This window comes from Neomonachus schauinslandi, chromosome 3 (genome assembly GCF_002201575.2).
Source record: "Neomonachus schauinslandi chromosome 3, ASM220157v2, whole genome shotgun sequence".
NCBI classification, from domain to species: domain Eukaryota; kingdom Metazoa; phylum Chordata; class Mammalia; order Carnivora; family Phocidae; genus Neomonachus; species Neomonachus schauinslandi.
In genome coordinates this window covers 80,469,213-80,482,559 of record NC_058405.1, presented here as the reverse complement: position 1 = coordinate 80,482,559, position 13,347 = coordinate 80,469,213, and the positions used below count along the sequence as shown (strand labels likewise).

Sequence of the window (13,347 nt, the reverse complement as noted above, 5' to 3'; positions counted from 1 at the left end):
GCCTGGTGATGGGTATTAAAGAGGGCACGTTCTGCATGGAGCACTGGGTGTTATACGCAAACAATGAATCATGGAACACTTCATCAAAAACTAATGATGTAATGTATGGTGATTAACATAACATAATAATAAAAAAAAAATAAGTGTCCATAGAGCCCTTTGGCCAACTTAAGCCTTCCTACTATACTGCTCTGCCTGTGTGGTATAACAGGCCCATTTCCTTGGTAAGTAATATCCTGGGTAGGAGAATCCCCAGGCTATGAGGATAATAGCTCCTTATTCTGGAGCTAAAAATAACAACTGAAGCTCTTCTACCCATTGCTACCAACTCCTCCCCACAACATAAAAGAGAGACAAAGCAGTTGGATCCTATCACTCTCCTGCTTAACAAAATTCATAGTTTTAGCATAGCCTACAGCACTGTAACTGATCTGCCTTTATCCACCTCTCCAGCTTCATTTTGTACCATCTTCCTCACCTACCACCACTAACAGGAAGGGTGTCAACAGCACCTTGCAGGGGATAAATGGGGGCCATCTTTAGGAAAATGCAATCTGCCTCAGAAAAGCAAGACTAGGGGCACCTAGGTGGCTCAGTCGGTTAAGCATCTGCCTTCGGTTCAGGTCATGATCTCAGGGTCCTGAAATGGAGCCCTCATTGGGCTCCCTGCTCAGTGGGGAGCCTGCTTCTCCCTCTGCCTGCCACTCCCCCTGCTTGTGCTCTCTCTCTTTCTCTGTCAAATAAATACATAAAATATTTTTTAAAAAAAAGGCATACATGCACCCTGATGTTCATAGCAGCATTATTTACAATAGCCAAATTATGGAAGCAGCCCAAGTGTTTATTGACTGATGAATGCATAAAGATGTGGTATACATGTATATAATGGAATATTATTCAGCCATAAAAAAATAATGAAGTCTTGCCATCTGCAACAACATGGATAGAGCTAGAGAGTATAATGGTAAGCAAAATAAGTCAGCCAGAGAAAGACAAATACCATATGATATCATTCATATGTAGAATTTAAGAAACAAAACAAATGAGCAAAAGAAAAAAAGAGAGACAAGGCAGGAGACAGACTCTTAACTATAGATAACAAATTGATGGTTACCAGAGAGGAGATGGGTGGGGGATGGGTTAAATAGGTGATGGGGATTAAGAAGTACACTTGTTGGGATGAGCACCAGGTGATGTATGGAATTGTTGAATCATATTGTACACCTGAAACTAGTATAATAACACTACAGAGATCTTGGTGATGGTGGGAATCCACCATCTGGATTCAGCCCTGGTGGGGAATGTTTGAAGGAAGCATTGAGGATTTGAGAGCAGCTTTATGTAAAAACACAATGATGAATTATGACATTTAATATACTGTTTTCACTAAAATGAGATAGACCAGTGACTTGGCCTATAGGAATGAGTCCATTGGTTTCCAAAAACTTCTGTCAATTCTGATGTTTTATTTGCCCTTAAAACAAAAGGTGAGGGGTGGGCACCTGGCTGGCTCAGCCGTTAAGTGTCTGCCTTCGGCTCAGGTCATGATCCCAGGGTCCTGGGATCAAGCCCCGCATCGGGCTCCCTGCTTGGCGGGAAGCCTGCTTCTCCCTCTCCCACTCCCCTTGCTTGTGTTCCCTCTCTCGCTGTCTCAGTGTCTCTCTCTCTCTGTGTCTGTCAAATAAATAAATAAATAAAATCTGAAAAAAAAAAAAGAGAATAGGTGAGGGGGTTAGAGGAGATAAAAGGAGGACCTCTAAGAGGAAACAGGAGAATTAAATTTCCTGGCAAGAAAAGGGTGATAAATGTGACCATATTGTGACTCAGGCTACACCACCACACCCCTGCCGCCATTCTTCCATAATTCTATAATCCTCCTTTACCACAGTGAGCTTAAACACCCCTTCATTTATTTCTTCATCTCCTCTCTGAAGCCATCATCGAAACCGATGCCATGTGTTAGAATCATACCCAGTGTTGTGAACCACATTAAAGATATATCTGACTCAAGTACGGTGAGTAAGGATGGCATTTAGAACACAAAATGGCAGACATAAAATACCACAACAAGACAACATGAGACTGAAGAAGTGTCTCTGCTTCTAGAGCTTTGTATGAAATGTTTTTATTCTTTTACATTATCTGAGAGGAGGGATGGAGAGCCTTCCATCCATGAAAAATGGACAGGTGAGGGTTCGGAAAGGTGGAGAACAGAGGCTGCAGATGTGTGCCTACCCACTCCTCTGGACAGGGCTCCTGAGGAAAAGCTCAAGGGGCAAGACTAGAGCTAACAGTAGAGCATACAGAATCAGCAACTATTAGAGTCTGAAACAACAGGTCATATTTTCTGTTGAAAGTTATCTGCAAATGCAGTTCCCTTCATCTACTTCACCACAGAGTAGACGCAGAGTCTGAGCTTGGACTGACTGTCCCTTGGAGATTTTCTAATCATAACAATTTGCATCAATGTAAACAAACAAAATCACTGTGAACATGGGAGTTGCTTCTCCCTCAGTGTCTATAGCTTTATGTTTCCAAGAGAGAAAAAAAAACAGATGTAGATAGCAGGGAATGTAGGTCTTGGAATGCAAGGAACTAGGGAAATGTACATAAACCACTGAGGAGTCAGAAAAAACTTCAGCTATATAAGGTGGTCTATCTCTCAGTGAGCTTCACCTAGACCTCCTAAATCAGAACCTCTAGGGCTTGCGCCTCTGCATTCCCATAACCTCTCCAAAGGGTTCTTTTTTTATTTTTAAAGATTTATTTATTTATTTATTTGAGACAAAGAGAATGAGAGAGAGAGCACATGAGAAGGGAGAGGGTCAGAGGGAGAAGCAGACTCCCTGCCGAGCAGGGAGCCTGATGCGGGACTCGATCCAGGGACTCCAGGATCATGACCTGAGCCGAAGGCAGTCGTTCTAACCAACTGAGCCACCCAGGCGCCCCTCTCCAAAGGATTCTTAAGCAAAGTCTGAGAATTACCAGATAACCTCTGCGGTGTCTAGCCCACACCCAACTCAGTCAGAAAAGCAGTCACTTGCCCTGACAAATGCAGATGGAGAATTCTCCCAATTAATGAGTCCTGAATAGAGCATAGGAGAAACAATGGCAGATACTAACACCCTGCTGCCCTATAAGAAGGCTCACAGGGGTACATTTCCTCAGGCCCTGCAGATTACTCTCCCAACTTTTAGGACACCAGAGCTCTTCTTGGAGTTATTTCTGCAGTCCCCATCTTGTCCATTAACAGCCAAGTTGAAGTTTGCTGATCCCTACAAAAGGTCCCCAAATCTGGCCTGGAGCAGCAACTGTTATCTCTCCATTAATCCAAAATTTCCTATCCATCCAGCCCATCTCTGTTACAATTCCCCAAAGTAAAGTCTTCTGGAAGTGGATGTGGAATTTGGTATAACAAAATATAGGAGCATAGTCCAGAAATCAGAACACCAGGACTCTAACTCTACCCAAGAAAGTCAGAGTGGTTCTGAGCCTTGGTTTCCCCATCCCAAATGAGGAGGGGTCTGCAGCAATTTCTAAAGGTCATTCCTGCTCCCCTGCCCTGAACTTTATAAAAAAAAAAGCCAGGTCACTTCCTGGAAAAGCTGGGTATTCTGCCTCCTTCAGACAACATATAGAAGACCGCTTATACCTTTTCACTGTACGCCTCTGTGAGCAGTGTTTTAGGACAGAAAAGTCAGTGGCAACATAGCAGCAGACCTGAAAACTTCCTCCAAAAAGTAAGGAAGGAACCAAATTGCGAATACTGTTTGTTATGGGCCTGGCGCCACCTAGTGCATTTTGAGATTATGTCAAGCTGGTTATTGCTATGTTGGTGCATTCTCCCTACAAATATCTTGTGTTGTGACACCACGTAAGCATTTACTACTATATTTCTACTGAGCACGTATTTGTGTATGAGGCTCTGTGAATGTTGTATAATAAATTATTATTATTTTAAAGAATTTATTTATTTGAGAGAGAAAGCGCCAACGGCGGGGGTAATAGAGGGAGAGGGAGAAGCAGACTCCCTGCTGAGCAGGGAGCCCAATGCAGGACTGGATCCCAGGACCCTGGGATCATGACCTGAGCTAAAGATGGACGCCAGCCAGGCGCCCTTTTTTTTTTTGGTGGGCAGCAAAGCAAAGTTTATTGAGTGATAGTAAAGTGATAGTACAAAGCTCCCAAAGAGGGAGGGGACCCAAGAGGGTTGCCCAAATGTTTTATAATAAATTATTTTAATGACAACCTGATACTTTCAGAGGGTCTAGAAGAAAAATGTTAAATCCAATGTTTTAATGAAACAAAAGTAGAGTCAAAGTTAAAATATACTTGATAATTTTAAAAATCATAATAAAATGTGGAATATCTATCTCTATATCTGTGTTCTGAGATGGCACTATACCAATGGTGTATTCATAGAGATACACATGTAAAGAGTAAATCAAGGTTCATGACCTTGTCCATCCAAATTACTGGGATCTCGGGCGCTTGAATGGCTCAGTTGGTTAAGCGATTGCCTTCAGCTCAGGACATGATTCCAGGGTCCTGGGATCGAGTTCCACATCAGGCTCCTTACTCAGCAGGGAACTTGCTTCTCCCTCTCCCTCTGCTGCTCCCCCTACTTGTGCTCTCTTGCTCTCTGTCAAATAAATAAAAATAAAATCTTAAAAAAAAAATTACTGGGATCTCATGTTTCCTTTGCACCTCACTTTCTCCCACTCCTATGCAAATACCAACAACAACAAAGCTGAATTTTAAATTAGAAGAGAAGGTAATAAAGCTTATGGAAGATAATGAATAAAATGAATCTTTAGCTTGAGGAAAGATTTTTAAATAATACTCAAAATTTGCATATCTTAATGAACATTTCATAGTAAAATAAGACACTTTTGGACAATAAGAGATACCATACACACAAACAATGAATCATGGAACACTGCATCAAAAACTAATGATGTGGGGTGCCTGGGTGGCTCAGTCGATTAAGCGTCTGCCTTCGGCTCAGGTGATGATCTCAGGGTCCTGGGATCGAGCCCTGCATCGGGCTCCCTGCTCGGCAGGAAGCCTGCTTCTCCTTCTCCCACTCCCCCTGCTTGTGTTCCCTCTCTCGCTGTCTCTCTCTGTCAAATAAATAAATAAAATCTTTAAAAAAAAACAAACTAATGATGTAATGTACGGTGATTAACATAACATAATAAAATAAAATTTAAAAAAGAAAGATATCATAAACAAAGTAAAAATAAAGCAAAACAATAACAACAAAAAATAAAACAAGTCATAACCTAGACAAGGATATTTGCTTTGGAATCTAGAATAAAGAATTGCTATAAATCAATTAAGAGACAACCCAAAAGGCAAAAAAAGAATATGAAAGTCCAAATGACCAATGCACATGAAAACTCATTACTCATTAGTCATTAGAGAAATGTAAATTAAGGCTACAAAAAGATATCATGCTACAGCCATTGAATTAGCAAAAAAATAAAACAGGGGCTAATCCAAGCATTTGCACAGTAGGTTCATACTTTGATGATGGGAATGAACAGGTAGGCTAAAAGACAAAGAATTTTGTTTATCTTGTATACCTTTGGGTGGAGAAACTATATACCCAGGTTACCTAGAATACATATGTGCTTTCAGGTAGGCATGGAATTAAGAAGTATGCTATCAGAGTAGTCTAGGAAGCCAACACATTAAATTAAAGTGGTCCTAGATTCATCATGCCTTGGGGTGCCTAAAGGAAGCAAAAATGAAATCTGAAGAAATGTATCCTTAATACAGGCCTCACAAGATTCCCACAGATAAACACTTTCAAACATGAGCTTAAAATCCAAAATTACAAAACACATGAGGAAACACAGCACCATGAATAAGAATCAGTAAAAATAAACTGCATATTTATATCCCTCAAGAATATCAGATAAAGGAATTTTGGGGTTATATAACAAAATAATTGTGCTTAAAATATTAAAGTAATAAAAGATGGAATGAAAAAACATGAGAAAGGAACACAGTACTATCCAAAAGATCAGGGATATTTTGAAATTAAAAACAAAAAGAATATCTAGAATTGAACAAAATAGGCACTAAAATTTAAAACCCAGCAGTCATGTTAAATCCTCTCTTCCAGCTGAAGAGAGGATTAGCTGGGATAGATATATGAAAAAAGTTCCCAGAATGCAGCACAGAGAGATAAAGAAATGGAAAATATGAAAGAGAAGTTAAGAAAGGTATAGAATGAAAAGACCCTATTTACTATCTAATAGGAGTTCCAAAAAAAATAACAAGGAAGAACTAATATACAAAGAGTTTATAAATGGTCAAAAATTTTCCAGACCAGTAAGATAAGAATACTTAGACTGAGGAATTGCAATCAATCCCAAGCAGAGTAAATATATACCTACACTTTGATATTATAATAAATATATAAAATGCCAGAGGCACCTGGAGGGCTCAGTCAGTTGAGCATCCAACTCTTGATTTCAACACAGGTCATGATCTCAGGGTCATGGGATTGAGCCCAGCATCTGGCTCCATGCTTGGCAGGGAGTTTGCTTGAGATTCTCAACCTCTGCACCACTATCACCCCTGCCCTGACTCGCATGCTCTCTCTCTTGCTCTCTCTAAATGAAGAGGTCTTTACTAAAAATAAATACAAATAAAAATAAATATATAGAATGCCAAAGAAAAACAACTTACCCATAAAAAATGATAGATTTAGAGAAAACCTCTCAATAGCAATAATAGGAGTCAGAAATCAGTATGTTATCTCCAAAGACTGAGAAAAAATAACTGGCAACTTAGGATTTTGTTACTAAATATCATTCAAGAATAAAGATGAAATAAAAATATTTTTTCATCCAAATAAAAACTGAAAGCATTGGCCGCTAACATAGCCCCACTATAGACATTTCTTCAGAGTGTCCTTGAAGAAAAATTATCCTAGAAGGAAGGTATGAAGAAGAAGAATGAAAGAATTGACCAAATGTGAATAAATGGCCAAAATAACATGATAAAACTAGATTATCTGGATAAAATTAGGTTGTTAAAGTGGTTGGAGGATATGGACATTCATAATTTTATTCTTTATTCCTTTTTGTGGGACTAAAATATTTTATAACAATTTTTTTAATAGTGAAGGGTAGAGAGTTCCAGGTGAAGGTCCTGTGAGTGGAAAGAGTTTGACCTACTTATAGAACTGAAAAAGGCCAATGTATCCAGGACATAGTGAGGAGAAGTGGTACAAAATGAAGCTAGAGAGGCAAGCTGAAGCCAAATCACAAAGGCCTCAGAGGCCATATTAAGGATTTGTCATAGTCAATGGGAAGCCATTAAAGGAATCCAAACAAAGGATTAATCTAAACTAAATGTTAAAAAAATAATTCTGCCTGCTGTATTTGAGAGGTCATGTTAAGTACTAAGACCTAAACATATGTCATTGTATTTCTCACTGGTCCTGATTTACCCAAAATTTATTCAACTTCTGAGATTACCAAAGGCAAAATTTTCTCCAGCACATCTGGTAACATTCAGAGATGATTCCTCTGTACTGCACCATGTTAAATTCATAGTATGACCCATTAAGAACCCCTATGCAATGAGATTATTATTATTCAAATTACAGTACAGATATCCATAGTGGAAAAGAAGATTGTTGCTACATGCTAGAGTAGTATTGAATGCAGGGAGAAATGTAAAGGTTTCAGGGAGAAGCAGGTGGTTCTAAAGACGACTCATGGAGGATAAGGAGAATATAAGTCAACAAAGAGGCAGGAGTATTCCAGATGAGGGGGATATGGAATACTATTCACAAAATGGTATAAGAATCAGCAGTGTTCCAGGGCACCTGGGTGGCTCAGCCAGTTAAATGCCCAACTCTTGATTTCCACTCTGGTCATGATCTCCAGGTTGGGGGATCCAGCCCCCCACTCAGGCGCCATGCTCAATGGGGAGTCTGCTTGAGATTCTCTCCATCTCCTTCTGCCCCTCCCTCTGGCTCGGGTGCCCGTGCTCCATCTCTTTCTCAAATAAGTAAATAAATCTTTAAAAAAAAAAAAGATGCAAACAATGAATCATGGAACACTACATCAAAAACTAATGATGTAATGTACGGTGACTAACATAACATAATAAAATAACATTAAAAAAATAAAAATAAATAAAAATTAAAAAAGAATCAGCATGTTCCATGGGAATATTGGTTTGATCAGTACTTCAAATTCCATACTGGAATAGTAGTAGAAACCATTGGATGAATAGCATGAGGATAGATTAAGAAATTAATACTTTCTCCTGAAGGCAACGAAGTATAAACATTTTTGAGCAGGGATGAGCTTTTGAACATAATATTTCTTTTTGTATTTTTTTAAATGTAGAGAGAAAATAGGAATATATGCAGGCTTTTATTCTTAACCTCTGAAGGCACCCTGCCATCCCTAGGTGCTTCCTCCACGACATACCTGCCACATTGCTACCAGATTACTGCAGCCCTTGCTCATACAACTTCACCAGCATTCTACTGCTTAAAGGGTAAAGTCCAAACTCCTTAGTACAACGTTCAAGACTCTCCAAAATTCGACCCCAACATACCTCTCCAAAAAGCTCACTTTAAGGAAATTAATACTCTGACCAAATGGCCGACAAAATAAATTCTGAAGAGACCACTATATCTCCCACCCACTTCCCTTTTCTTATGCCATTCTTTCTCCCCGGAATGCCTGATTTCCTGTTTCCTACTTAGTCCTATCCAGTTTTTAAGTTCTAATGCAAACCCCTATATCCTCTAGGAAGGCTTTTCATACCACTGTGGGTCATACTGACATCATCTCTTAGAATTCAGTAATTCTTATTGTCTCTAACCCTCCTCTGGTACTGAACACAAGCTACCCTACCAAAAGTTACCGTTTTAGGTAGAGGGCTACATACCTCTCACGCAGGAACCTGTTAGTTTATCGATTCTTACCATCTCCAACTGCTCCCAGCAGTGCCTTGTTTACCATTATGCTCAACAACTGTTAAAGATGACCGGGCCTTAGTTTGAAATTACTAACGGACTCTCCCCACCGGCAGCTTTTGATAGGTTCTCCACTAAGCTCACTATTAGCCAAACCTTCACATGCCTAGCACACGAGTTTAGGCTTCTGGCCCTGACACACTTAGGGAAGATGGATAACTTCAATATAAAAGACTGTTTGCTACCTGTAAAGTCAACAACAACGTCAGTAATAATATGCGAGATGTGAATTTGAATGCAGTAAGAGCGCTAAGGTGGTGGGCTTTGGGTAAAGATTTGAAAATAAAAAGGTTCCCCACCCCGTCCTTTCGCAGAATGGAGCCGCCCGGAGCAAAACCACAAACAGCCACGCAGCACCTGGAAAGACACCGCAGCAAAGCAAGCTGAGGAGGCGGGCTTTAATCTCTTTGATTGGCTGTCTGGAGACGCCTGCCTCTGATGATTGGTAGCTGCCGCGAAGGACGCCGGGAATGGCACGTGGTACCGGTCTTCGGAGCCAAAAGGGGGCAGAGATGGCGGCGGAGGCTTCCGCAGCTCGGTTCACCCTGTCTTCCTATCAACAGATGGGGAGGAAGAGTCGGCCCTGGGGTACTGCCGAGATTCAGTGTACTCAGTGTGGAAGAAGGGTGTCCAGAGTTTCCGGTGAGGAGATTGAGGGTGAGCCTCCGAGGGCCCTGCTCTGCCTTGGCCACCTGCCCTTTAAGGGCTCCATCCTAATCAGGCTGCTGGGTGTGGAGACCTGAGAGCGAGGCCCACCCGGAGGTCTGAGAGCCAAGGGAGCTGGCAGTGTCAGGGGATGTTCCGTCGCAGCAAGATGGACGGGGAAAACTGCCGTCACGGGCCTCCCCGATTGCCAGGAGCCCACGCTCAGGGCAGTAGAGACACCCACTGTGGTCGGTTGAGGGTCGTTTCGTGCCTCTCCAAAGCTTTCTCCGCTTTGCATCTGCTTCTCACCTTTTTTCCACTGATTCTCTTAGGGGATGACGTGTGAGCTCTCTTGAGCACTATTTCGAAAACTTCCCCAGGTTCACAGGTTCATGAAAGAGTAGATGTAAAAATTTAGCCCATGGTCTTGTGATTCAGAAGTAATGAAATTTGATTTTCTTACGTAGTTTTTGTTGTAGGAGTAACAAGTAGACCACTTAAAAATGTTCCTGGATTTAAAAACAGTTGTTTGGGATCCGGAGGGAGGTATTATTGCTGTTTGGCTTAAGCATTGTTTGGGAAACAGTTTGTTCCTGTTGGGCATCTTGTGTTTTTCTTTGTATGTCAAGGGGGAAAATCCACTGCACTCCTGTTGATCTAATTTGGACTCTACTCAAGTGAAAACACATTCAAGTTACTTTAATTTAAAATGCCTTAGAGTGCTGTGTCTCTGAGAGGAGTTGTTGAATTTCAAACTGCAGCTGCTGAATGAAGTCTTAACCACCCCCATAATTGTTTAATGTTTATACTTTCAAAGTGAAAGTCGTTAATTTTCTCAGTCCTCCGAGATGGACTCCGTTTAATAGACATGGACCTTTGTAGAGAAAGTTGGTTGTGTTTTAGGGTGGAGAGCCAAGTTTCTCCTCTTTTTTTTAATCACTGCTGTTACATAGAAAATCTCTATTTGAAAGAAGTTGTTTAGAACACGACCTTCTAAAATCACTCGTTTTTCCAAATGTTTGTATTACAGTGCTCAGAAATACTCTAGATGGTGTTTATGCATATAAAATTGTGAAAGTGCTTTGTAAGCTATGCTGCATCACAAATTAGACTTGAACAATATCAGAAATTTTATAAAGATAGAACAGTTAAACATTTTATTTCTTTGGTAGGATCTCTGGAATTTAAATAGAACTTTAAATTTTAGCTTGGTCCTAAGCAAGTTTCAGATACTTCACTTGGCTTGAAAACTAAAGCTTTTTTTTTTAATCAAAAGAATGTAATTGTTATAAATCAGAAAGAACACTAATTTTTTTGCCAATAAAAGATGACTGATTTAATCTAATTTCCTTTTTTCTTGAAAAGTTTTAAAATTACAACTTTTTCAAGTTACATAACTAAAACATGTTTATTATGATAAACGTCAAATTCTAATTAGAGCATTAAAATCTTGATATTAGGTTTTCACTCAAGATTATGGTATTTCCCTTCATAAATGCTAGGTTTGTGAAAATTATCTTTATGCGGGTATGTATGTGTGACAGTAATAGCATCTGGCTTCTGTCCTTGCCACTATCTTAGGTCATTGTAAGAGAGGGGTCTTCCCAATGTCTCATTTTTGCCCTCCCTGCTCCCTTCACAGGATTAGAAATATAAATTAGTAGAGGCAATAGGATCAAGTAGAAAGAATATTGGACTTGGAAACAGAACTGAGCTGGAGTCTGGATTATACCATTTACTTAGCCAGATCACCAAAATGTTTACCATTTCTAAGTTGAATATAACCTTCCCAAGCCTACTTAGCTATGATGTTTACAAAGATCAAATAAAGTATGTCAGAGCATTTTGTATGATTAAAAGATATGGCAAGTTCAAAGTATTATAGGTACCAAAAACTATCTAAATTAGTGCAAAATGTATTGCATAGTACTGCCTGGTTTTTGACCTGTTTTTTTTTTCTTCTGATTTACATAGTTTCTCCTGAATTTTGTTCAATAATTCCTACATTTCTAATGACACTTGATATCTTTTCCTATACATGAGCATCCCCTTTAACTTTCCCCTCTGATTAATGTGTCACATTCAATGCTAACAAATTGTTAAAAGTTTAATTCACAACAGAATTTCATTAATAGGTCACCACCATGAACTTCAATGTGGACATGCTTTTTGTGAACTGTGCTTGTTAATAACTGAAGAATACAGCACAATTATATGCCCTGATTGTGAGGTAAGTTTTATCATCTTTCATCTTTAATACATTACAACCTAATGTTAAAGATAAAAATGTTAGAGACAACATACTTCTAGTTAGAACCTAAAAACTTGCATTTTTGCTGCTGACTCAAAGAAACTTAACAAAAGATAAAGCTTTTCTGATTCATTTTATAATTGTTCAGAGTGATCAAAAAGAATACAGAGTTAAAGTTCTATATTAATCAGCCTACCTAATTTTTTTGACTCTTTGGAGACTTCTGTGGGAAATTGCCTCTATTTATTTTTAATGAAGTATATTCCTTTCAAATCCCTACCCTTCTTTACCACACCAATGCCACACAAGCAAATTTTGAACTCTCCCTGGCCTTCAATCTTTGTGTCATCAAATCTGCATTTGTAGAGATGCCATAGTTTAAAAAGAGAAGCTAAACTAAACAGTGGCCTCAAGTTAACTTCAGAGACACTGAAAAAGTACAGTTGCACTATAGACCCATGATAATGAGGACAAATCAAGGATTTCAAGTAAAATTTAATATCTTTGCATTTGCTACAAATACAAATGTAGTTCAATTTATATAGTATGTCCCTAGAAAATTGTCTTAATCTCTAAATTCTTAATGTTCCACTTGAGATACCAGATATTGAGGATTTGTATATATCTATTGTTTTTTGTGTCAGTGAGACAAACAATACAGAGGCGGGAGACCTGGAATGCAGTCCTAGTTCTGTCACACTAAGCCTGAATTTCCTCATTTGTGAGATGGAAATAATACCTGATTTTCTTAAAATTGTAAAAGGCAATTTTGAATTATACAGAAGTTCTCTACAGGCTTCAAGACTATCAAAATAAGTGTTATAATTGGCCCATGATTACTTAGGTGTGGATTAATTGGTTTGTAAGTTAACATGGTAAAAATACACATACATACATTTATATAAATTTGTGAAGATTTTAATTATAGCAGAAACATTTACATATTAAAAGATGTCTGTTTTGGAATTACATACTTTACAAATAATGGCCTTTATAGTGGAAGAGTCACTTCTCCTGTTTTTTGGTTTTTGGTGGTTTTTTTTTTGTCGTCAGTGGGCTCCTCAGATGAGGCTTTACCACATAGTTAAAGCAAAGGGGATCCTAGTTCCTGTGGTTGTAATGGAAGATCCCTGACTGATTCAGTCTTGTGGTGGGTAAAGAATAAGGAAAGGGGAATAAGCTGGCAGGTGGAACTGTCTCTGTTTATACCCATCCTGTTCTAATATTAAAAAAAAAACAGACAAATTTATTAGAACAGTAGCTTTTCCCTTTTTTGACAAATGATTTCATGTTCAATGGTCTTATTATACTGCTATTATTTTGGAAAACATCTATACAGATGTTTATGGTATGTTGACAAATATTGGTTTTGATTATAGGGTTGTGATAAATCTATTTTGTATCATTTTGACTAGGCCTGACTCTTACTTTGGAA

At 39.0% G+C, this 13,347-nt stretch overlaps 1 protein-coding gene across 2 annotated transcripts in view; it reads left to right on the top strand.

Moving 5' to 3' along the window:
* Positions 1–9,528: 9,528 nt before the first annotated feature.
* The window catches only part of RNF17 (ring finger protein 17), a 146,816-nt gene continuing 142,997 nt past the window's right edge, over positions 9,529–13,347 (top strand). For both annotated transcript variants that reach the window (XM_021678204.1, XM_021678203.1), the window contains exons 1-2: positions 9,529–9,658; positions 11,797–11,891. In XM_021678204.1, the coding sequence (XP_021533879.1) occupies positions 9,529–9,658; positions 11,797–11,891 (225 nt within the window). The remainder of the gene's footprint in view (positions 9,659–11,796; positions 11,892–13,347) is intronic.